The sequence below is a fragment of the Sapajus apella genome, unplaced genomic scaffold, assembly GCF_009761245.1.
Source record: "Sapajus apella isolate SASKATOON/1434 unplaced genomic scaffold, GSC_monkey_1.0 scaffold129, whole genome shotgun sequence".
NCBI lineage: Eukaryota > Metazoa > Chordata > Mammalia > Primates > Cebidae > Sapajus > Sapajus apella.
The window spans coordinates 1859428-1881794 of NW_022437069.1; the positions used below are offsets into that span (position 1 = coordinate 1859428).

The window sequence follows — 22367 nt, forward strand, 5'->3', positions numbered from 1 at the left end:
CATAGTGTGTCCGCAGCAAGCTGGGCAGCTTCTCTAGCTACCTATTCTGTCCAGCATCCCCAGGGATGGAAAAGGGGACATGATGTGTCCGTAGTCACAGACTGATGGCCAGGGCACACCTGCCGGGAACTCTCAAAGAGGAGTCTTTCTTTAGTGTTTAGACCATATTTTTTGCTCTTTTCCAAGAGAGGCATTGGTGTGGTTACCAACGAGGGGCCATGGGTCATAGATTTCCTAGAGTCTGGCTGGAGCTGGCGCTGTTTAATTGCCTTTCCACTTTGTTTAATGGGTTTGCTGGTCTGTCTGTCTGTGCTTAGATCTGTGTTGGTGTTGATGAAAACAAGGGATGGCTCATTGTTGTTCCTTGTGAAAGGCAGATGTTTGATTATGCCAAGCTGATAACTACCGACCTCACTAGAGTCTTAGGAAACCACTTCTGACCGGAATGTGCTAACTGACCCTTCAAATTTGCTTCTAGATGTGTACTTAATATTCCCTGAATCTGGTTTAAGAGAGGAAAAACAAAAAAATAAAAAGATCACATTCCCAATGGATATTTCTTTGCCCTTGCTTTAACAACTGTGAACTGTTGCTCTTTATGCCTGAAAAAGCTACAAGAAATACTCTGTCTAATTCTGTGGGTACCAGGGCAGATTAGAATTTAAGAAAGGGAGAATGAGGTGGGAAAATGTACACAGTACTCGTAACCTCAATTCCTTCTTCACGAGTTCTAAGGGAGATGTTAGCCAAGGCCAGCTAGCTTGAAATGTGTATTTTTGGTCCCAAGGAAGTTTGAACAAAAAAGGATTACTCTTACAGGAAAAACACTGCACATCATTGGAAAGTTGTATATTCCACTGATGAGATGTTTAAAGACCAGCTCGTAGCATATCTTCTTGTTCGCTTACTCACAGTGTCCTAGTGTATACACCACTCCTCCTTCCCTACTTTTCTGCAAAATAAAAAACAGGAGTAGATGTGCCTGAAGTCACGTTAAAATGAACCCCAAAGTCCTATTGTCCATATTGGAAGACATGGGAATGACAAGGGAATTCTTGGATTTAGGGCTAATCTTACCTATGTTCACATGCTAATGCACAACCACCATTAGCGACCACACAACCTGGATGCATTTCCCCTAACCTCTGTTCAATTTTTCTGTTGTTAAAGTCAGAACAAAAATACTCACTCGACAGAGTTGTATTGATGTTAAGAAAGTTAATTTGTACAAAGAGCCTGTAATACAACACTTACTGGATTAGCTCTTATTTATTTTTATCTTATGAGTCCCCTCACATCCAAGCCAAGACAGCTCTGCGGATAATTTTATTTCTCTGTGCAATTCTTGGGACAAAGAGAGAGACTCCCTGACCACTGGAAGATAAACTGGATCATGCAGCGGCTCCAAAGGAGTAGGATCTTTGTATTGACCACCTCAGGAAAATGTCTTTCTGAAGGTTTCAACATGTATGGAAATACTGGGTCATCAGTACTTGCCTCTTCATCTCATAAGTGTTTATAGGGTCATGAATCCTAGAGCTAAGTCCACATTCGGGTGATTCATGTAAGACGTTTTGTTCAGTATACATCTGCTGAGGCCTTCAGGGAATGCTCTGATTTGTCAGATAGTGAGAACACTGTGAAGGATTCTCTCTGAGAGCTGATACCCCTGGACAGGTTTGTACCTCTCTGCTATCAGTGATTACTGAAATCAGTTGGGCCTAAGAGTTTTTCAGCTTCTTATGCCCAGTATCACTAAGTGCAGATAATCCAGGCATGTGTGTGTGTGTGTGTATGTGTACATGTGCTTGCCTGCCCAGGGCAGATTCTAGAATGTGCATATGAGGGCAGGCGGAGAGATGGAGACAAACTCCTCCTCATAGTCTTTCTTTTCCATTTTTAATTTATTAAAATGAAGAGGCACCATCTGGCTCGTTCATAAGTGGTGCGCAAACGATTTACAAAGGTGAACTGCCTAATCTCCTGTTACACATTCAGAGAGAGAAAACAAACATCTCCACACCAGAGCACCAGAGTGACGTGTTCTCTCTTCTTAAGACCTTCACAATGACAAACACCTTTTCCTTCTATCACTCAATGCTTCCAAGGTTACCTTTACACTGGCTTTGACAAGGGTGGGCTTTGGGTACCATTATACCTTTCTAAGAATGTCAGAGAACACTTAAAGATTGATAGTCAAATCTAGAATTAAAGTTTTGAGTGTCCTGAAGGGGAGAAGATTGGGTTCTCAGAATACTGATGTTTTCAGATTTGATTTGGGGAGAGGAGTCAATACAGTGAGATCAAGGAGGAATGAAATTAGAGGGGATGGGATCCTACTAATCTAGAAGTCCAGGAGTGTTCCTTTCTGTTCGCCCTGTGTCCTGTGTGCCTGTGTGCTGTCCTGTGTGACAGTACCTGGCACTTGTTGGACACCTAATAAAAGGATGAATGAAGTCAGAAAGGGAATTTAGAGTTAGGAAGTGGGTCATTCTAGACCAAGAGAAACTTAGATAACCAGATGCTGGCCTTTGGAGATGACGTGGAATGCAGCAGCAGGCGGTCGGACAAGTATTGTCTAATCAAGCAGTGCATTATCCTGGGGGAACGTTCAGAGGAGGCAGATGAGTGATGGTCTGAGTTAGGGATGATCGACTTTGGATTCTGGTAGAAGATGGAACTCAGTGTCTAGAACATGATGGCGGAAGTATGCCGAAATCCAGGTGGACACATAGGTGCGGGCCATAAGGCAGTAAGGCGCTGGATTCTAAGCTGGAGATTCTGGGTCAGGGTTCCCAGAAACTCCTAGAAAGATAGTAACAGTAATCCTTAGGAAGTAGAAATCATTTAGAACAAGCCAGTCTTGCTGGAAAAATGTTTGATTTGAATGTTTGGTGACCCTATAGAAGATGAAAAGCTGTGAGCTCTTGGACCCACACTGCCTAGGTTTGAATCTCTGCCCCTGTCATTCCTGACTATATGACCTTTGTCAAATTACTTGCCCTTTCGGTGCCTTCAATTATCAAATGGAGCCAATAGCCTCTACACATGCATTTTCTGTAAGGACTAAGTTTATAAAGCTCTTAGGATGATAAATAATAAATAGTAATTATTGTCTTAGTCTGTTCTGTGTTGCTATAACAGAATACCACAAAATGGGTAATTTATCAAAGAAAGAAACTTATTTCTTCTGGTTCTGGAGGCTAGGCAGTGAGGCCTTCTTGTTCCGTCATAGCATGGCAGAAGACATCACATGGCAAGAGACCAAGCCTGGGCCAAACTTGCTTTTATAATAAACCTGCTCTTGTGCTAACAGACACACTTTCATGATAACAACATTAATCCATTCATGAGGGCAGAGGTCTTGGGATTAATCACGTCTTAGAGGTCCCACCTCTCAACACTGTTGCACTGGGGATGAAGTTTTCACCACTTGATCTTTGGAGGACACTTTAAACCCTAGAAATTATTGGATATAAAATATGAATGCTTTCTCCAGTTCCAAAATGGACAAAGCTTACCTAAACGTATTAGTTAAGGTAGGCCACTGCTGTATCAAATAGATACTCAGATATATAATGGTTCCAACACAAATAGAAGCTCATTTCTAGGTCACTTAACAGTATGAGCAGGTGACTTCACTGGAGGAGTAGTCCTCTGCCACACCATCATTCAGGCTCATGGAGCTCTACCCTTTTCTTTGTGTGGGGTCCTTGGTCTTGCTAGGCATTTATCTCCATCCCAATCAGCTAAAAGGAGAAACTGGCATGAAGGAATATGTGTGGGATGTTGTTAATAGGCCTGGCCTGAAAGTGGGGACAAATCGCTTTCTTTAATGGCAAGGGCCCAGTTATATGACCTTCCTATTTAAACAGGAGGCTGAGAAATGGAACATAGCTGTGTCCCACATAGAAGAGAAGAAGCATGAATTGTATTGCATAGCTGGTAATCTCTGCCACAGTTAAGGATGAAGAAAGCCTATATTCTCTTTCAACACTTCATCCCAACAGCAGATCATACCACGTCCGATGATTTATCAGGAAACATAGGCCAAGCCGTTCTTTCTTTGTGTTGCCACTCCGATCCTGAATGCGGAGGTAGTTATTTTGGAAGTCCCCCTTTTCTATTCTCCTTGCAAACTCTTGGTGTCCCATGCTTTTGTAAGTAATGGAAGAGTTTGGTCACACCTGCCGTCTTGGTGCTTTGATTTATCCTCCAGAAAAGCAGAATAGTAAATACAAGAAGCCATATCCTATGAATTGGGTGGGGAAACAAGCAATGTTCCAAATCAAAGGGACTATAAGTTAGTAGATGAGAAAACACATCTAGGAGAAAAACTGGGAAGAAATACAAAGTAGAGCAACTTCTGTTCCAAATCCATGGTGGTAAAGGAGGGATCGAGAGCATGTCCGCATCCTAACTGAAGCCATCTCGCACTGTCTAGAGAAGGGTTACATCCTTGATGAAAAGCCTGGGCTGTTCTCCACCAGTAGGTCAAAGGATGAGCTACAGAAACGCTAAGACTTCCTGAACTTATATGAGCAATATTGAGTGGGGTGTTGTATTTCGGTTTTTGTTTGTTGAAAGTTCAGGGCTTTTAAGAGAATCCTAAAGATATTTATGGCTCATTGACTTTACTGGAAGGAATTTCCCAGCATGTCAGTCCTGAGAGAATAAGACAGAGATCCAGGGACTGTACCACCATGAGAGCTTTGGAGGGCAGCCCCTTCATTAGGTTTAATGGGAGGACCTGAGGTGAGAGCAAAACTGAGGCTTTATCAGATGCTCTCTAAGGTGCCTTCCAGTTCTATGATCAAGAAGAACCTTGACTGATGACTCAGTCACCAGATCTGAGAGCCTGAGGCTCCTCCAAGTCTTGGTGACCAGTTCGTTCTTACCTTCAAGTTGGGAGAAGTTCTTAGATGAAAGTCAAGTGGTTGGCAGTGTACTGAAGAGAGCCAGTGGTCTATGAAATCACTTGGTTTTAGGTCATTTTAAAGGTAAAAACAAAAGCTAATGATGGTAATTTGAGGCAACTGACTTTTAGGATCACAGGGTTCCACTATGCTTTCTGCTCTTCGTTGGAACTTTGGGACTCTCACTTAGTAAGTGGCACCTCTTTTCCCTGCCCAGATGATGTGTCTGAGTCCACTGAGGCAGAGAAGCTAGGCAGAGGAAGATTATAAATTGCACTTGAAAATGATAGAATTGTTGCTGATGGTGGTTTCACTGTGCAGCAATATTTTTTTTAATACCAAGTCCCTAGATTAGGCATTCCAGCTCAGTCATAGCAGCCTGGGGATATTGCAGACTTTGCTCTGCAGAGACAGAAATTTTCCTGCTCGTTGCTCCTCTCTGTAGGGAGAAGAGGCTCATCAGAAAGATAAAGGGGTTGTGGCCCCACGCCCAGTCCCCAAAATCAGACAAGTTCTTTCTCCCAAGGGGTGAGATTAAGACTGGAGAGCTGTCTGCATTAGACCTGTTACTCCAGTAAGGTGTCCTCTAGTTGGAGGTCTGGAACAGTGCAAAGAAGAGGGGGTTCACCACAACTCCACTCATGTCCACATGGGCAAGTAGCTACGGCTACACTCAGAGTCATGTGGTTCCTTACTCTAAGGTCAGGAGTAGCGAGACTTGACCCCCAGCTTAACTGGCAGATGAAGGATTAGCGGCCAGGCATACTGGGTCTTAAGGGACGCTGATCCTGTTTGGAGAGGGCTTATCCAGATTTATCCCTTTGGTTTTAGCCATGAGGTACTCTTAAGGAGACCCAGGCACCAATGAAGCAGAAGCGATGCTGGCTGTCAGGAGATGAGGCTCTGGTACTGGCTCTTCAGTGACCAGACTCTATTTATTGTGCTTGATCCTTCCTCTGCCGTTTTTGAAATAGCCTAATAATCTTTAACCATGGTCCTATGTACATAGAGGAGAACAATGGAGGAGAGTTGTATTCCATTCCCAAGGAATGTGATTTTCCCAATTTTACAATAAAAATTTATTTGAGTAATTTTAGATGTACAGAAAAGTTGCAAAAATAGCGTAGAGAATTCTCATATGCCCTTCACTCAGTTTTTCTTACTGCTGACATCTTATGAAACCAGGGTACCTTTGGCAAAAACATAAGAAATTAACAGGGGCACAAATTATCAACTAAACTGCAGACTTCGTTTGGATTTTACCAGCTTTTCCCCTGATGCACATTTTACTGTCCCAGGATTCACTTCGGGATACCAAACCGGTCTTATTTAAGGGCAGTGGAACTGCTGTGGTCAAAGCAGGGGTGAGGGGATGGATTCCCCATTGTACACGGCCTCTCCTTTGATACCTTATGCTCTCGAGGCACCTTTAGGAGCCTCCAGGTTTCCACAGTTCAGTTTTCTGCAACGGGGATAGGTGGGTTGTAAGACAGCCTTCTGCAATACCAAATCTCAGAGCTGCTGAGAAACTCTATTTTGTGAACAAATTAACTCCAGATTCTTACAAGAATCCTTTGGAATTGTGCAGTCTGGGGCAGCCATCTTCATACAGCAAGTGGACAGGGCTGGAGTTACCTTTCTCTGCTAGAGTTTAGGAGGCTACAGGAAGGTATGGGATCTTCTTAAATTCCCAGCCCTAAACCACGTGTTTGCCCTTCTCTTCAGCTTTGGGAGAGGGTTCCTTGTGCTAATCCAGAGACGTGGCCACAAACCGGAGAGACTTCCAAGTGGGGCTCGGCTTTAGTTGCCTGAGCATCTGCTGTACGACTGGGCGTCGTGATATGCACATCTAAAGTGAATTTTGAAAAACAATTTAAACGCTAAGACCTATTAAGTTGTACAAAGCTGCAGAGGAAATGAACACAGAAGGAGGTGTGTGGGATAGATTTATGCTAATTATAAGTATTACAACCTTATTTCCTTGATTAAAGCCAGTGGATCTGCACACCAATTATCTACAAAATATCAGTCACTTTGGAATGTAAAAGCCTGTTGAGGGACAGGGCTGATATTTAATGCATCTTGGTCTCAGTGCCAGTTCTATGTCCATGTTTCAAATCAGAGATTTCCCTTTTATCTCTAAAATCTAGAGTTTGGATTCCAGCTATATGATCTCTTTGGGGTTTTGCCTTCTGTGGAAGTAAGTTGTGTGTGTAATGGTAAGTGAGAAGGTGACTTGATTGCTTTAGGATATTGGAGAGACATGGTCAGAGGTATAAAGATCATGTCAAAGTTGTCTTAAACAGTCTCTACTGTCGCATTGACCCTAGACCATTACTATTCTATATCCCGGCCCCTTTTTTTTCTTCCTGATAAAATAAAAGAACAACCCCCAGTTTTGAAGCAGGCTCTTCTACATTTCCTGGATCTTGTTTAGTAGCTAACTTCTGCTCTGCCCTCTTCTTTCTCTTTGAGATATTGAAGATAATTGACCAAAATTCACCCCGTTGAACAGAAGAATTACCTGAACAGAATTTCTTTGTATTTTTCCAGGGATGGGGATTGTCTAATTATTCCTGTCATCTCTGCACTCCCAAACCTTCATCCTTTCTAGACCATTTTATACTTTATTTCACTACGGTGGTAATGCTGGGGACATCTACCTGCAACTCAGGCATTCTGAAAAGTATAAAAAGTGAATACAGAAAAGAACCTGCCGTTTTCCACCCGGGGGCACTCCAGCAGTCTAAGGTAAAGACAACCTGGAGAGGGCATGATGACCAGGAAGTTGAGGTGCAAAAAACCAGACTCTAACAACGAGGTGATAAAGTTATTTTGGGAATTCTCCCTGCAGTGGGCTGGGAATATTAGTCCTGGGAAGGGGCCTCCCACTTTGGCTTATTGGTTCTTGCAGCCAGTCACTAATGTGGGAACTAGAATGCAGGAGCGGAAGCCAAGAAGGCTAGGTTCAGTCTGTATGCCGTGACTCCTGACATGGAGCACATCCCCTTCTTGCCCACGACCTAAGTTGATTGTTTATAAAGTGGACATGTGTCATCTTTCGTCTACACTGTCGTGAGGCTTTTCATCTTTTCACAAGTGCTGGCCACGCCAGTAGCATCATTGTCTGCCACTGCATGGAAACTAGGTGGAGAGTTTGTGGGATGCACTCGAGTTTCCTCTTTAGATATATTGATGGTTTCATTGCTGCTCTTCCTGGACTGGGATTGATAGGACGGCGTCCCAGTTCACTCACTCGGTTTCTTTGATGACATTGTCTTTAGATCAGTGTTCTTCAACTCTAGTTGACACTTGCCTCTCATGAGCTTAAATTAGATGCTTGCTTTCCAAACACAGCATATTTTTACAACAGTGAAACCTTTTCTTCAAATAGGACTGTATAAAGCAGATGTGCAGGTATGCAGTCAGACAGGTGGATAAACACAGAGCTGCTCTAGTTGAAGTGGAGGAACAAGGAACCATAGCCACTCTGCCACCTCTTCCCTGTCCCTAGTTGTGAGGCTTTTGCTGCACTTCCATGCCTTGTAGGGCTGAGCACTGGAAGCTCATTTAGCAGACAGCCCAGTTAAGATTTAGGGCAGCTGTTCTGGCCACATATAGTAGTGACAGTGATGACAACAGGAATGTAACACTAGGGAATCAGTGAATGACTAGCTCTGCTGTTGAATTTCATCGAATTCTCCTGCCTCGTTGTGGCTCACCATTTGATCCTCTAAATCCTCACACCCAAACCAACTGAAGGAGATGCATTCACTTTTCACCTGCTGATTGTGGGGCTTTGAACCTTCAAACTTGCCTTTGCAAAGTCTCTCTGTGCTCTTTCTGGAGAGGAAGGGAGCCTTCTGAGATCTCCCCAGAGAAGTAAGGCATCAGGGATCCCTAGCCTGTATTTTATAAATGAGGAAATGGAGCCTAAGAGATGGTCGGTGGTGATGTGTTCAGTCCCTTGAGATTCCGGAGCAGCAGAGTAAGTGTTAGAGCACTTATGCAACCTTAAGATGGGTGATCTAGTTTGTACATTTGCTAGACCTTGTCCATGCTGGTTATTTCCTCCCCTCATACCACATTCCCTAGCCATTGGCAAGATCCATGTGTGAGGGATGGGATTCGGTTCAATTCCTTGTCCATGTGCTAAGATGAATAGAACACAAGGAAATTAAAATCTCACAGGGAATATAAAAACAGATAAAAATGTATAGCTCTACCATAAGCCAGAGGGAGGCAAATGGTATAAATGGCAGTTACGGACATCTAAGGCTCATCTAAGTAGAGTAATGGCCTGGGTCTTGAGGGGTTGGCTGGCAGTCTGGATTACATTTTAGGAAGATATTTCTGTCAGAGAGGTTAGCATGAGTAAAGGCATGGAGGAAGCTTGGAGGCAAAGAAACCAGGAGAATGATCTAGAATGGCGTGTGATTCAACTGGATCTATGGAAGATACATGGAAAGAAATATTGGTAAAGACAAGACTGCCATGACAGCTTTTGAAAGGCCAACTGTTTTGGCTTAGGTACTCAATGGACAGGCAGAGGATTTGTCATCTGTTGAAGTGTCAGTCAGGTCATATGTAAGGACAAGTCATAAGGCAGTGACATGGGATAGATTGCTGGAACCAAGACCATAAAGGCAGGCCATTGCACTGGCCCAGGGAAGAGGCAGTGAGATCCTTTGCCACGGTGGTAGCCACAGAGGATGAAAGAGAAGACATTAGAATCTGTGGACTCAGGACTGCGCACTGGAGACTGGCTGGTCCCACAGGCTCAAAGCCACTTGCCATTTGTAAGGGTAACTATGAAAAAAGTAACCATGAAATGGAGGGTCAGGATGTGTCTTCATCCATTTTGAGGTGCTATAAAAAATGCCTGAGACCAAGTAATTTATAAAGAAAAGTAATTTAATTGGCTCGTATCTCTGAAGTCTGTGCAAGAAGCATGGTGCCGACATCTGCTTCTGGTAAGGAGTTCAGGAAGCTTCCAATCATGGCAAAGGAGGAGCAGGAGTGTCACATGGTGAGAGAGAGAGAAGGAGGAGGTGCCAGACTCTTTAATAACCAGATCTCGTGGGAACTAAGAGCAATAACTCACTACCTGGAGAATGGCATCAGGGCATTCCCTCAGGGATCCACCCCATGATTCAAATGCCTCCCACCAGGCCCCACCTCCAACACTGGGTATCAGACTTCTACATGACATTTGGAGGGGACAAATACCTAAATAAATCAGGATGATTGGCATCTTTTAGGCCACCAAGTCCGTTCTGCATCCTTAAAGCATTAGAAACAACGGAGCAAATGCCAGATCCTTCCATTTTAAAGAAACATGTATCTGGAAGGAGCCTTAAATGTCATCTGTTTCACCCTTGATGCACCAGGCAGAAAGGCATGAAAATCATCCCAGACCGATGGTTTGCCCACTCCATTCCAGTGCGTCTTCCGGGACTCCACGGGTCTCCTTCCTTATTCCTTCCAATCCAGCTGTGGCAAAGGGAAGCTACTTTCAGTGAGAGATTTGTCTTTTTCTTTCTAATTCTTAACATTCTTTAGAAGTAGGAAGTTCTCAGTTATGTCTAGTGACAGTCCTCCCTGCTACAAGGTAAGTCTGTTTCATCCTATGTCCTTAGTGGAGATAAATGTGGTTTCGATTGTAAAACAGACATTAGAAGACTCAGAAAACCTAAGAAGAACCTCAGTGTCACCAGAATGGCCTTGTGGCCAGGTGCGGTGGCTCACACCTGTAATCCCAACACTTTAGGAGGCCAAGGTGGGCAGATCACTTGAGGTCAGGTGTTTGAGGCCAGCTTGGCCAACATGGCAAAACATTGTCTCTACTGAAAGTTCAAAAAATTAGTTGGGTATGGTGGTGCGTGCCAGTAGTCCCAGATGCTTGTGAGGTTGAAGCAGGAGAATCGCTTGAACCCGGGAGGCAGAGGTTGCAGTGAGCCGAGATAGCGCCACTGCACCCTAGCCTAGGCAGCAGAGCAAGGCTCTGTCTTAAAAAAATAATTTTATAAAAAGGACTTGTGCTTTTCATAGTTAATTGGTTATATTTTATGCATTGCTTTTATCTTGGCTGGTGGAGAACCAGAGGAATAAAAATCTTTAGCCCCCTAACCCTGACAAAAAATAATAACCTCTTTCTGAGAGCAATTTCCGGTTTTCTCCTAAACTTAGTCTCTTCTCTCTGCAGTTTAGAAATCCAGTTGTTTTCTTCTGTCAGTGAAGGTGGTGCAGGCATGAGGACTGATACTGGGGAAAATATATGGGGAAGATGCCCCATAAGAAAATTCTGAGACCTTAAAGCATGCTTACACTGACTTCTATCCTCAGGAAAGGAGAGAGAAAGTCTGCAGGAGACCACTGAATCTGGTGTTGAGACATTCACTTGTCCCCACTCCTGTGGAGGGCCCTGATGGAGGTATCATAACAAGATCTCCTTTTCCTTCCTCAAATGCAAAAGGCTCCCCCTTTTTATTACTGAGACAAACTGAATATATGACACATAAAGATACATACATTTCCATACAAATATCTTCTTTACCAGCTGCATTTATGATACTTGCATGTAAAGAGAACATTGGTTTCCCTTGACTTCTTCCTAGTAAGGAATTGTATTTCTCTCATAATCCTCAAAGCGCAAGATTTTGTGATCTGTCTGTGACTAAACAGAAGGAGGAGAAGGAGGAATCAGAGGACTGGGTTAATATAAAGTACCTGAAATTCAGAACTTTAAACACAGTTTTTACTCTTGGTTGTTTTTTTCTAGGCTTTGCTAATCTGACAAAGCGAAGCTGGGAGTAGGAAAGTAGACAGCCCAAGAGCAGGTGGGCGGAGCACCCACTGAGTCTGCAGCAAGTTCATTTGAATCACTGAGCTTCTGCTTAGAGAGCTATGTGACCTTAGGAAATTTACTTAAATTCACTAAGACTTAGATTCCTCCTCTGAAAAAAAAAAAATAGCAATTTCTTCTTTTGTGCACATTAAATAATGTATTCAAATTGCCGGTACCCATTAGGCACCCAATAGATGGCTATTCTTATTCTGTGTAAAAGAACAAGGTAGAAATTATATATCAGAAATTTTAAATCATTTTCAGTTACAAGCTGAGGTATTCCCTGTGATGGATCTTTGGTGCTGAATACTAAAATTAGAGAGGAGAAGAACCTACTCAGGAGAATTTAGGGAAATTTAAAATAAAAAAAGCCACCCACTCCTCCAGGACCGGTTTAGACATTTGAGTTGATCTGTTGGAAGCCCAGGAGAAACGAGAAAACACTTTTAAGCATCTGCAGGAAGAGCTTTTCTATTGTGGAGTTAGTAGCTCCAACCAGAAGCTAATTTTTCTAACTGTGGACCATGAATTCTGCAGTAGACAAAGGTCGTCAGACTTAAAGCTTCATTCTCCAGATGTCCTTAGTGTGTGCTGCCCTCGTCATCCCGGAAGGAGAGCTTAGGGTGATGCACCTGCCCTGGAGCCTTGGGGGTAGAGAAAAGGCTGGCTGAAGTCCAGCCCGACCTCCTTTCTCCTTTCGTTTGCTATATGATGGTTACTGCTAATTCTTATGCATAACATGAAATATGCAAGTGTTTATGCATATGCGTAATGGATAGGCAAGTGCTGTGTAAACTGTTGGTTTGAGCGCCGGTGGTTTTGTCACCACTGCCACCACCAACACCAACACCATCACCATCATCACTGCCACTGTTCCCAACACCATCACCAACACCACCATAGCCACCACCATTATCACCATTATGACCTGTGCTTACCAAATTGCCACGTACACTCTGGAAAAAGTAAACGGAATCCGTCGGTGTCCCAAAGTTGCCTGGTAAGGGGTGCTCTGTACTCCACTTGTCCACATCTGCCAATCATCACCACAATTTTGGTTGCCCTCCTCCATTGAGTCATGTTTTCCAGCCTCCTCAGCCAGCTTGGAACTTTGATTTATGACCCAGTTTGTTCCTGTAGTTGGTCGTTTCCTTACCTAGTGGGCAAATCCCCAACTTCCTGATCTTTGTATTTATTTTTTCACAATCTACCTGTCTGTTCAATGCCTCACTAACACTTAAGTTCTCTTGAAGGCAAAGAAGCCCACCCCACTTTCTGCACATTCTACATTATTATACGTACATATACTAATATAAATACTATACTATAATTTCTACATTAAAAGTGCTTAATAAAAGTACTTAATTAAAAAATACATAATACTATATTAGATATTTGTAATGGGTAAAGAATGATGTCCCCACTTGCCTAAATCTTACATAAATCCTCATGGGTCCCCACTCACCAGGCACCCATGGTCAGTATGTGGGGATTCTGAGTAGGTGTATCTGAAAGATGCACTAGTATAACCAAGGGAAAACCAGCCGGATTCCCTGCCAATGGCCCCGACATCTGACATGTGTTTATCAGTGCAGAGAATTAGAGAAGATTTCACAATAATTAAAATACCCATGAGAATGGAGTTAGCACCAAAAGGAAGTTTATTAGTGCACTCAGAGATTCACATTCTCCAAAGGCCACAGGATCAAATCATTTGTTCTCTGTAAGCTAGTCTATATGGGAAGCTGGATCATCCTAATGTGAAAGGTGCTTAAAGGAAGAAATCAGAGTAAGGCTGTTAGAAGAATCAAATAATCAATGCCATCCAGCTAAGAAAGGCTAACAACAGGGTTCCTGGCTTCTCAGCAGGTTCAGAACTACTTCCTGTCTTTTGCCTACATCCTCCTTTCTCCCTTGTCCAGAGCCAGGAAGGGATGAACATCCCCACCATCCACTTCCAAGGTTCTCCCTTTCCCAGGCCTTCGGGACCAGCCAGTGTCCCTTCTGAGAGATACATTATTTCTTCATCTGCATCAATCAGGACATATTGCAGCCGTGATAACCTAAAAGCCATTCAAGCTGCTTTTCAGACAACCTTGATATTCATCCATGTTTTCATCCATTTCTCTGCTGATCATAAAGGGGCCAAGTGTATTTTCTTCATTGTCAAATGTTTGGGAGTCGCTTTATTTTGGTCCCTAATGCTTTCCGTGTCACTGAATTGCATTCACACCTAAAAATGAGTCTTTTTGTTGTTTGCAAATCTTACTGCCTTGATACCTAGTATTATATGCCCCAGGAAGGGTAAGTAATAATAGATTTTTAAGTGCCTGTTCTGATTGACTGGTGGTGATTGCCCAGAGCAGAGTGATGAGAAGAATTTGGTGGTTGCATCTAGGGTCAGTAAAAAAGTGGTAATCAGCTGGTGACATCTGCCAAGAAAGTAGAAAAGACGATTGGTGGCAATTTATTCTATTGTTCTATCCCTGACACATGTCATCCTAAGCGGTGCTGTCAATTCAGGGATTCTGCTGGACCCTGCTAGGTATGCTCTAACCTTGGATTAGCACAAGTGGAGGTACTCAAATATGACATAGGTGTGAGCTTAGGAACCTGTGCTGAAGTATTGTATTCTGAGAAGAGATTGCCAGGTGGGTCTGCATTACTGGGGCTGGTTAACCCATCATGTAGATGGGACTAGCATCCCCAAGTTCTACTGGCCTTTCCTTCACACTTCAACCAAATAGTTGGTTTTTTTTGTTTCGTTTTGTTTTGTTTTCTTGTCTCTCTCTCTCTCTTAAAAAAAAAAAAAAACAAAACTTGTATGTATACAGCAAAGGTGCCTTGTTTCTGGATAGACTTGATTCCCTATTACCTGCCAAGGTGTTCGGTGTTCTAGATACAGCTTTCTCTGCCAGCTCTGTGCCATCATCTCTGAGCCAACTTTTATCAATGTACCAGCAGTATCTTGAAGCATATTTTTTTTACTTTTTGAAAAGTTAAACAGCCCAAGACCAGGGTTTGCTGCTGCAGTTCTGCTCCCAAGCAGATGTTGATTCAATTATCAGCATTCTTTGGATATGGTCAATGCATTTTTATTACTGCACCCAACTGTTTTGTAAGTATTCTGTGAGAGAGCTTGATACATGTCTGGTTGAAATTTGGGTAAGCATCTACACTGCCAATCTTGTGAAATCCTGACTAGAAATGAAGTTGGAGGTCATCTTGTCAAACCCACTTATTTGATAGAAGAAGACATTGAATGCCAGCCAGAGAGAGACAGAGAGAGAGTGATGGCGAGCAGGTGTCCCTCAAGATCACACACCTAGTTAGTGGTAGAGTGAAGACAAGGACATCAGCCTCCCATCTTTTGAATTCAGTATTCCTCTCTAGTCACCATCAAAGTGCTGTGAGGTCAACTGGCTGGCATGATTCTTTCTATTTACAGACAAGTAAATTAAAGCTCAGAGAGATTAGTGGTCATTCCCCAGACTGTATAATGAATGAGGGGTGGAATTGGTTTTGGTGTTCTGGTTTTGCTAGGGATGAGAATTTACTTGTGAATAGAATGTTTAAAGAGCACAGCAGTATAGCGCAGTCTCCATGAGATTATGAAGAAGTGTGAGCTTATAATCATTGAGTTCCATGATTTTTTTTCTAATAATGTTTTGTGGCAAGGCCATTCAAGGCAAAGGAGGCAAACAGGATGACCCAAGCCTAGTCACCACAGCAAGCAAAGATACTTTAGGGGTTTGGGGCTCTCCAATATAATCTTAAAGCAAGTAGCAGCAAAGTGATTTGAGGTGGCTGTAGTTTGAAAAATGTAACACAGATTGAGTGAAACTAAAGGGTGAGGAAGGAATATTAGCAGCAAGGGAGGTGGTGCTCAGAGCTGAAGAATACCATCCTATCGCCTTGAAATGTGTTTCAAGAAGTAATTGTTCTAATGTTTATTGTGAAAATGTATTCTCAAGAAGTTTGGCTAACACATATTCATTCACAGTAGCTTAGAAGTTCTTTAAGGGCAGTATTCATGCCTTATTTCACTGATTATGTAACCCTTGGACCTAGGACCATACATGATATATGGTAGACATTTCATAAATGTTCATTAAATGACATAAACAAGAAGACAGGTGGTCTTCTCCGTGAATGACTGATCTGGATGATGATCAAGGACCATAAAGTTTGGAACAATCAGAGATCACAAAGCCAGTTTTCAGTACAGGGATGTATAGAGGGGCTGTCCTCCATTATTTGGGTGCAATGAATGGGCTCTGCAACACGATCCCTCACCCACGGGGGCGACAAGCTTGGAGAAGCCTAGGGATAGTTGACTCTCAAAGGCGGTGAAGCACAGCGCTGCAGGAAGTTACCCATATTGTGTGAAAATGAAACAGACCATCCTACAAGAGAGTGGGTTCTCCATCCCCAGTGGGTTTCTAGAAAACCCATAGAACCACACACAGATGCCGTAGAGATGCCTTTGCTGGCCATGAGATTTCAGTAGATGATCTCAAAGTTTTGCTTCTCTCTAATTCTGAGATCTTAAAAGCCAACTCTGCGATAGAGATTGCTTAAATAAGTGCAAAGTGGTATAACAATTTAAGGACTTACTATTATGTATGTGCAAGGAACTGTGTCCAGTGTATATCTCTGTGATGCTATGAAAGATTAGGCCAAACTCACCCTCTGCATATCTACACATTCGCAGACTAAATCCTTTCCCACTCCGCTCACACCTCAATACCTGTCACCTGCCCTGTCTCTTGTCTCTCCCTGTGACTGTGTTTATCTTGCTCTGAAGGCTTTCTCGAAGGCTCTCTCCCTCCTTTCAACTCTAAAAATCCACAATCCATCCTACGTTAAAGAAAAGTCTTCATTTGACCTTCCTGTCCCTTCCAACTTCTATTTGTCCGCCTGAGTACTGAAATAAGTACTTTACATCTTCTGTCTTAATTTTTGGGCTTCTGATCTTACCACTGAATTGAATCTGCAGTTTGGGCGTCACTAATTATCTCTCATGACCTAATTTAAATGTCTTACTTCAAGTCTAACCCTTCCTGAACTATTATTGAATGACGTTTATATTTCCCCCTTTCACCTCCACTCCCTGCAACTGTGAATGCTGCATCATATTCTTGTTGAATGCCTCAGTAATGCCTTGTTCCATAAGCTATAACCATTTCTGGTCATTTTTTCCCAATTCCATTGGTTTCTCTCCTTCCTCTCATTTTAAGTTTGGGTGCTGCTATTTTAGACATATGTTTTGCATACCTCATGCGCTCACATGGTTATAACCCCTTTTTACTTTTACACGGGATCTGTTTGAAATTTACATTTGCGGCCTCCACTTCTTCTCTCTTTGATTGCTTCATCTGTAAGCCTCCCCTGGAGAGTTCACTGGAGATTGAAACATGGCATGTTTTAAATAAAACTGGCCATGGCTGCCTCCTGCTTCTCTGAGTGCTGGCACCTCGGCAACCGCTGACATCCCTGGAAACTCTCCTGGGAGCTTCCCCAAAGGGAAGTCGTTGCTGAGCCTGTCTCTTTATCACAAACCTGCTGTGCCTTTCCTTAGAGCACCTCAGTGCCACTTTTTCTCTGCATGTTGGCAGGAGCTGCCCTGGCCCATGCCTGGTCAGTCCAGCACCTGGATCTGCACACCTACTTTCAGGCTTAGAGCTCTTCCCCCAGGGCTCCTCAGACTTCCTCATCCCTCCTGTTTCTTTGGAGCCTTGAGTGAGTGAATCTTCATTTTTCCAAAATGTAAATCTCTTGCCCTTGCCTGCTAGGCCCTCGAGCCCCTGCCAGTCTCCTTCCTGATCCTCCACAAGAAGCTCCCTTGGCTCCACTCCAGCCAGTCTGCCCCCACCCCAGCCAGTCTGCCCCCACCCCAGCCAGTCTGCCCCCACCCCAGCCAGTCTGCTCCCACTGCCAAGTGCCACTTGCTCATTTCCAGCTTTGCATGAGGCCTTCTGTGTTCATTTGCTCCGGCTGCCGTAGCAGTGCTCCACAGACTGGGGGCTTCAACAACAGAATCTGATTTTCTCACTGTTCTGGAGGCTGGAAGTTCAAGATCAAGGTGCCAGCAGGATTTGTTTGTTCTGAGGCCTCGCTCTGTGTCTTGCAGATGGCTGCCTGCTCACTGTGTCCCCACGTGGTCACTCATCTGTGTGGTTTGTGTCCTAGTCTCTTTTTATAAGGACACCAGTCCTATTGGGTTAGGGTTTACCCTACAGACCCCATTGAACCTTAATTACCTCTTTTAAGAATCTCTCTCCAGATATAGTCATATTCTGAAAACTTGGGGTTAGGGCTTCCCCATAACGATCTTGTGTTGAGGGCACACGGTTCAGCCCATCACACCTCCTCTTCCAAACTGCCCATCCGTCCTTTACTTCATCCCTCTCCTCGTTCTTTCTCTCTGTCTGTCCCTCCCTGCCATCAGCACCCAGTGATCCTCATTTCATTGTTCCCATTGGATGGTCTTTTCAGCCTCACCCTATGGGTTCATACACAGGTGTGTGTTGCTTCATGAACCTGCCTCTTTTCCAGGTCATTTCAGTTCTGCTCTCTGTCTCTGACTTGATTGAGAGCAGGGACTGTGTCTCTTGCATACAGCCCTTGACCTTGAAACCCTTGAGAAATGCCATTGTTAAGTTACTGTGAGTCCGTCCTCATACACCACCTCCTCTCATTTCTCGAGAGACTATTCAAGGGAAAGGCCTCACTTAGGGGCTTTTTTCCTGAGTGGTGATGGAGAACACAAGTGGTAACTCTGTGGACAGCCAGGAGGAGAAGGGCTGAGGCCCCATGCCCATGACATTCAGCAAGCTAACCTTTCCAAATCAGAAAGGCAAGGGAGGGATTCTGGGAAGCCCTAAAGGCAGTGGAGAATTCAGGGATTTTCTGCTGGACACAGTAAGAACAACTCTTCTCTCAGAAGCTTTGGAGAGCATGCTATTTCTTTGACCTAAGGGGTTGAAGATTCTGGCTAGAACCCACTTCCTCACCAAGCGGTAGGCTGGCTGGGAGGCTCCTGCTGGGAGTAGAGCCGAGCCTGTGAAGGGAAGCCCATTGTGTCTTGGTGGCCCACAGAGGAAGACAGCCAGGTGTCATGTGCTGGGAGTGGCATTATGATGGGCTGGCTGAGCCCTGAGTGTGTTTCTGGGCAGACTCCAGAGTGAAGGTCTTGAAGGTGGGTTGCTGCGGTCTTCCGCCGTCGTCCTAGTGACGCAGGACAAGAGTTTGAGGCCGTGCCCAGGAGAGACACGCCATTCAGTGAAAGATCCCCGCTTTCCTCATCCTCCCTCTTTCACCCTCCCATGCTTCCTTCCTGTCCCTTCATCCCTTTTCTTCTCTCTCCCCCTCCCTGCTCTCTCCCTCATTCACTGTCAGGAAGGGCCATACCAGAAGGGCCCGTTCAGCGTGGCGTGGCAGCGGCAGAGGCTGGCAGCAACGGCAGCTTCCACAGTGAGTCTGGATTTCATTTCTGGGGCCACGGGGCTGGGCAGGGCAGTCCACACACAGACTGACAGCTTGCAGGCTTTGGAGAGGCACTTCCATGGGCCAGGGCCTGCTTCCAACCTCTCTTTCCTTGCCTCCCACTGTGGGGCATCATTTAACTTCCATGGAAGTTTCCTGCCAAAGCCATTGATGTGCTTGGGGTGTCTCATGGGGAGGCAGCATGGTTGCGGGGTGGTGGGCCATAATCTGCTAAAATTAGGTGCACAGCTGGGAGAGCTGCCGGAGTTCACGTGGCTGCCAGGGTTTCTGTCCAGGGCTGTGCGTGCGGTGGAGGCTGGAGGCTCTGCATGGACGGTGGTTTGGCTGCTTTCTTGCATTTCAGGAGGTGTGACCTTGAGTCTTGCATACACACTGGGTGCCTACACTACACAGGAGAGTCTTGTAAGGAAATAAGCATGCCCTAAGTGCACAGACTAGAGGGTCTGAGAACCGGAGGTCTCCCCGTTGACCTCAGGTGAAGCGTGGTCTAACAGACTTGATGCTCAGGACGGTCATTACAGATCCTCTGTGACTGAGTCAGATTCCCCAGCGCTTGCAGGGAGGCTTTTGCCCTCCCCGTTTTAATTTCTATGGTAATTTCTGGCAGGGAGATGGACATACTGCAGAGTCAGTCGAAGTTCCATCTGTCTTGCCGTGATCATCAGACTGCATTGGATGGCTTCCTTCCACTTTTTGCTTGGGTGCTTTTTCTTTCTGTCTGGGGAATGGTCCACTTGGGAAAACAGAAGCAAAAAGTTCACCTACTCAGCCTTAAAGATCCCGCCTAGGCTAAGAAGACACCAGCCCTACTTGCCATCTTGAGGGGCTTTCCAGAGGCCAGAGGCTGTGTCCAAACACTGACGGGGCGTGTGGTAGTTAAGTCAGTTTTGAAGCGAGAAGCTTCTGGTTTCTAATATACGGTATTATCGTGACCCTGCAGTCTTATGGGCAGGTGCATGGGAAGGAAGGCTTTTACAATTTCATTCATTTCTCTCATCATTTGCTTAGGGAGGTAAATTAAGCATAGCCTCCCGGGTTTGTTCAGGATCAGTTTTATACGTTTCTCATCTTGACACTCCTCCTGATAACAGCATGAAACTTTAAGATTTTCAGTACTAACAATTGTGTATAGCTAGGGTATATCAGAACAAACATGCTGGGCAGCCCTGTGAGAATTTTGCAAGCAGGACCATTATGGAAAAATAATCAATGTGTTCTCACGCTTTTAAAATATTGTATGTATTTTAGTCACATCAGGTTCAAACTCTCGGTTTTAGGAACTGACAGGTTGCATGAAAATATCAAGTTGGTCAAATGTATTAACTTCAACAAATATTTAATATTCATCAACTGTATGTGTTTGATTGTGTAAAGTTGGACAGTTCCGAGAATGAAAAGGGACGCTATTGTTAATTAAATAGGAGCCACAGGCATAATTTAGACCTTTCTTGGTAAACTGGGGCATAGTCATTTTAGCCATGCATGCTGAGTTATTGTTGGTGCCAGCCATACAACGATGAAGAGAACAGGCAAAAGTCGCTGCCCTGCCCTTACTGAGGGTGATAAAATAAAGATAAAGTCAAACATGTAGTAAATTTAAGAGTGATCGGTTCTTAAGAGAGAAGTAAAGCAGACAGGAGAAAAAGAAGTGCTTGGAGGGAGTAGCAGTGGCAGCGTTGGTGGAGGTGGTTGTGCTGTGTGTGTGTGCAGTTCAGGTACGGAGGTCAAAGCAATTGCATTGCTTAAAGAATAGGATATATTTTAGTTTCTTTAGTTCCTCCAAAAAGGGCTTTTGTGGTTCAGCTAAAACTTACTGCATGGATGAAGTCATATCTGAAAATTCTGAGTCCAAATAAAGACATACTCACAAACTTCATGACAGAAAGCAAAGAGAGAAAACCAGGTGGCCGTAACATTGGAAGCATACCTTGTCGGCTTGATGGTCAGCACGGGTTTATCTCCCACTGACATCACTGAGATGGTATCAGAAAGTGAATATGGCTGTGGATTCATCTATTTGGGGAACATCTTTGCAGAAAGTCCCTTAATCTCTGACTTGTGCTGGCCATTCAGGGCATCTTAAGGCCTTTCCTTCTCCCATTTTCTGTGGGGTAATGGAAGGGCAGCTTACATCTGCTGAATACCTTCTCTAGCCAGGCACTTTGATGGAATTTTTAGTAAGTTAACTTATTTAATTTATGCTGTTGTATTGAAGACATTATTATAGTTCCACTTTGGGGAGGAAAAAGCTGATGTTTAAACTCAGAACTAGAAAATAGCAGAGCCAGGGTTAATCCAAGTTGAAATATATCTGAAATTCTGCCTTGATCAGTTAGCCTGAGCATCTTTCCGTAGAGACCAGTAGCAGGAAGTGGAAGTGTGAAAAGGACTCACTGGGTGACATGAATGTCCCACGTGTGGGCTGATTTGCATGGCTGGATCAGAAGCAGCAGATGTGTCCATGTCTTTGCTGATTGTGCATGAAGGCACAGCAACTTCTGCTGCTTTTTTGTGTGTTGTCATTGGAAATGGGGATGGGCACGGGCAAGTTTTGGGGCATGAGAGTAAATCTTCCTGCGTGGCTTTGCTCCTCTGCTGAGGTGGAGGCTTAACTTCAGTGAGTCAAAGTTCCTGGGGCTCACGCACATTGGAAGGAGGAGCCCTGCATGGTGTCTGTGGGGAGAATGCATGCAGAGTGCTGAGACTCAACAGAGGTTTTTTGACCAGGGTTGAGTCAAGAGTTGAGTTTGAAGATAATCCTAAATTTCCTGCCTGCCTTTGTAAATGTAATCCACAGACTGACCTCATCCAGTCTTAGGATGCTATTAGCATAAGCAGGATGTCTCTGGACCACATCTCAGATATGACGGTTGTGTTTTACCTCAATATCACTGTGTAACCTTGCATTTATCTGTGGCGTATTTCCCAGAAAACAAATAGGTAGCATCTTGTTTTATGCATAATATGGTAACCTCCTGAGAAGGTTGTGTGTCAAGCAAATCACCATGTAGATACACGAGAGAGACCTGCTACCACAAAGTAAAGAATTATTTTGGGATGCCCGTGACCCTCTCCAGCTTTCCTTTTGTGATAAA

General features: G+C 44.2%; 1 protein-coding gene across 7 annotated transcripts in view; it reads left to right on the forward strand.

Annotated features, from left to right (window-relative positions):
- The window catches only part of NTRK3 (neurotrophic receptor tyrosine kinase 3), a 382156-nt gene that overhangs the window by 330533 nt on the left and 29256 nt on the right, over nt 1–22367 (forward strand). For 5 of the 7 annotated variants that reach the window (XM_032262482.1, XM_032262472.1, XM_032262475.1 and 2 more), the window contains one exon: nt 19165–19239. The exons of the other annotated variants lie outside the window; for them this stretch is intronic. In XM_032262482.1, coding sequence (XP_032118373.1) covers nt 19165–19239 — 75 coding nt within the window. The remainder of the gene's footprint in view (nt 1–19164; nt 19240–22367) is intronic. 7 annotated transcript variants of the gene reach the window in all.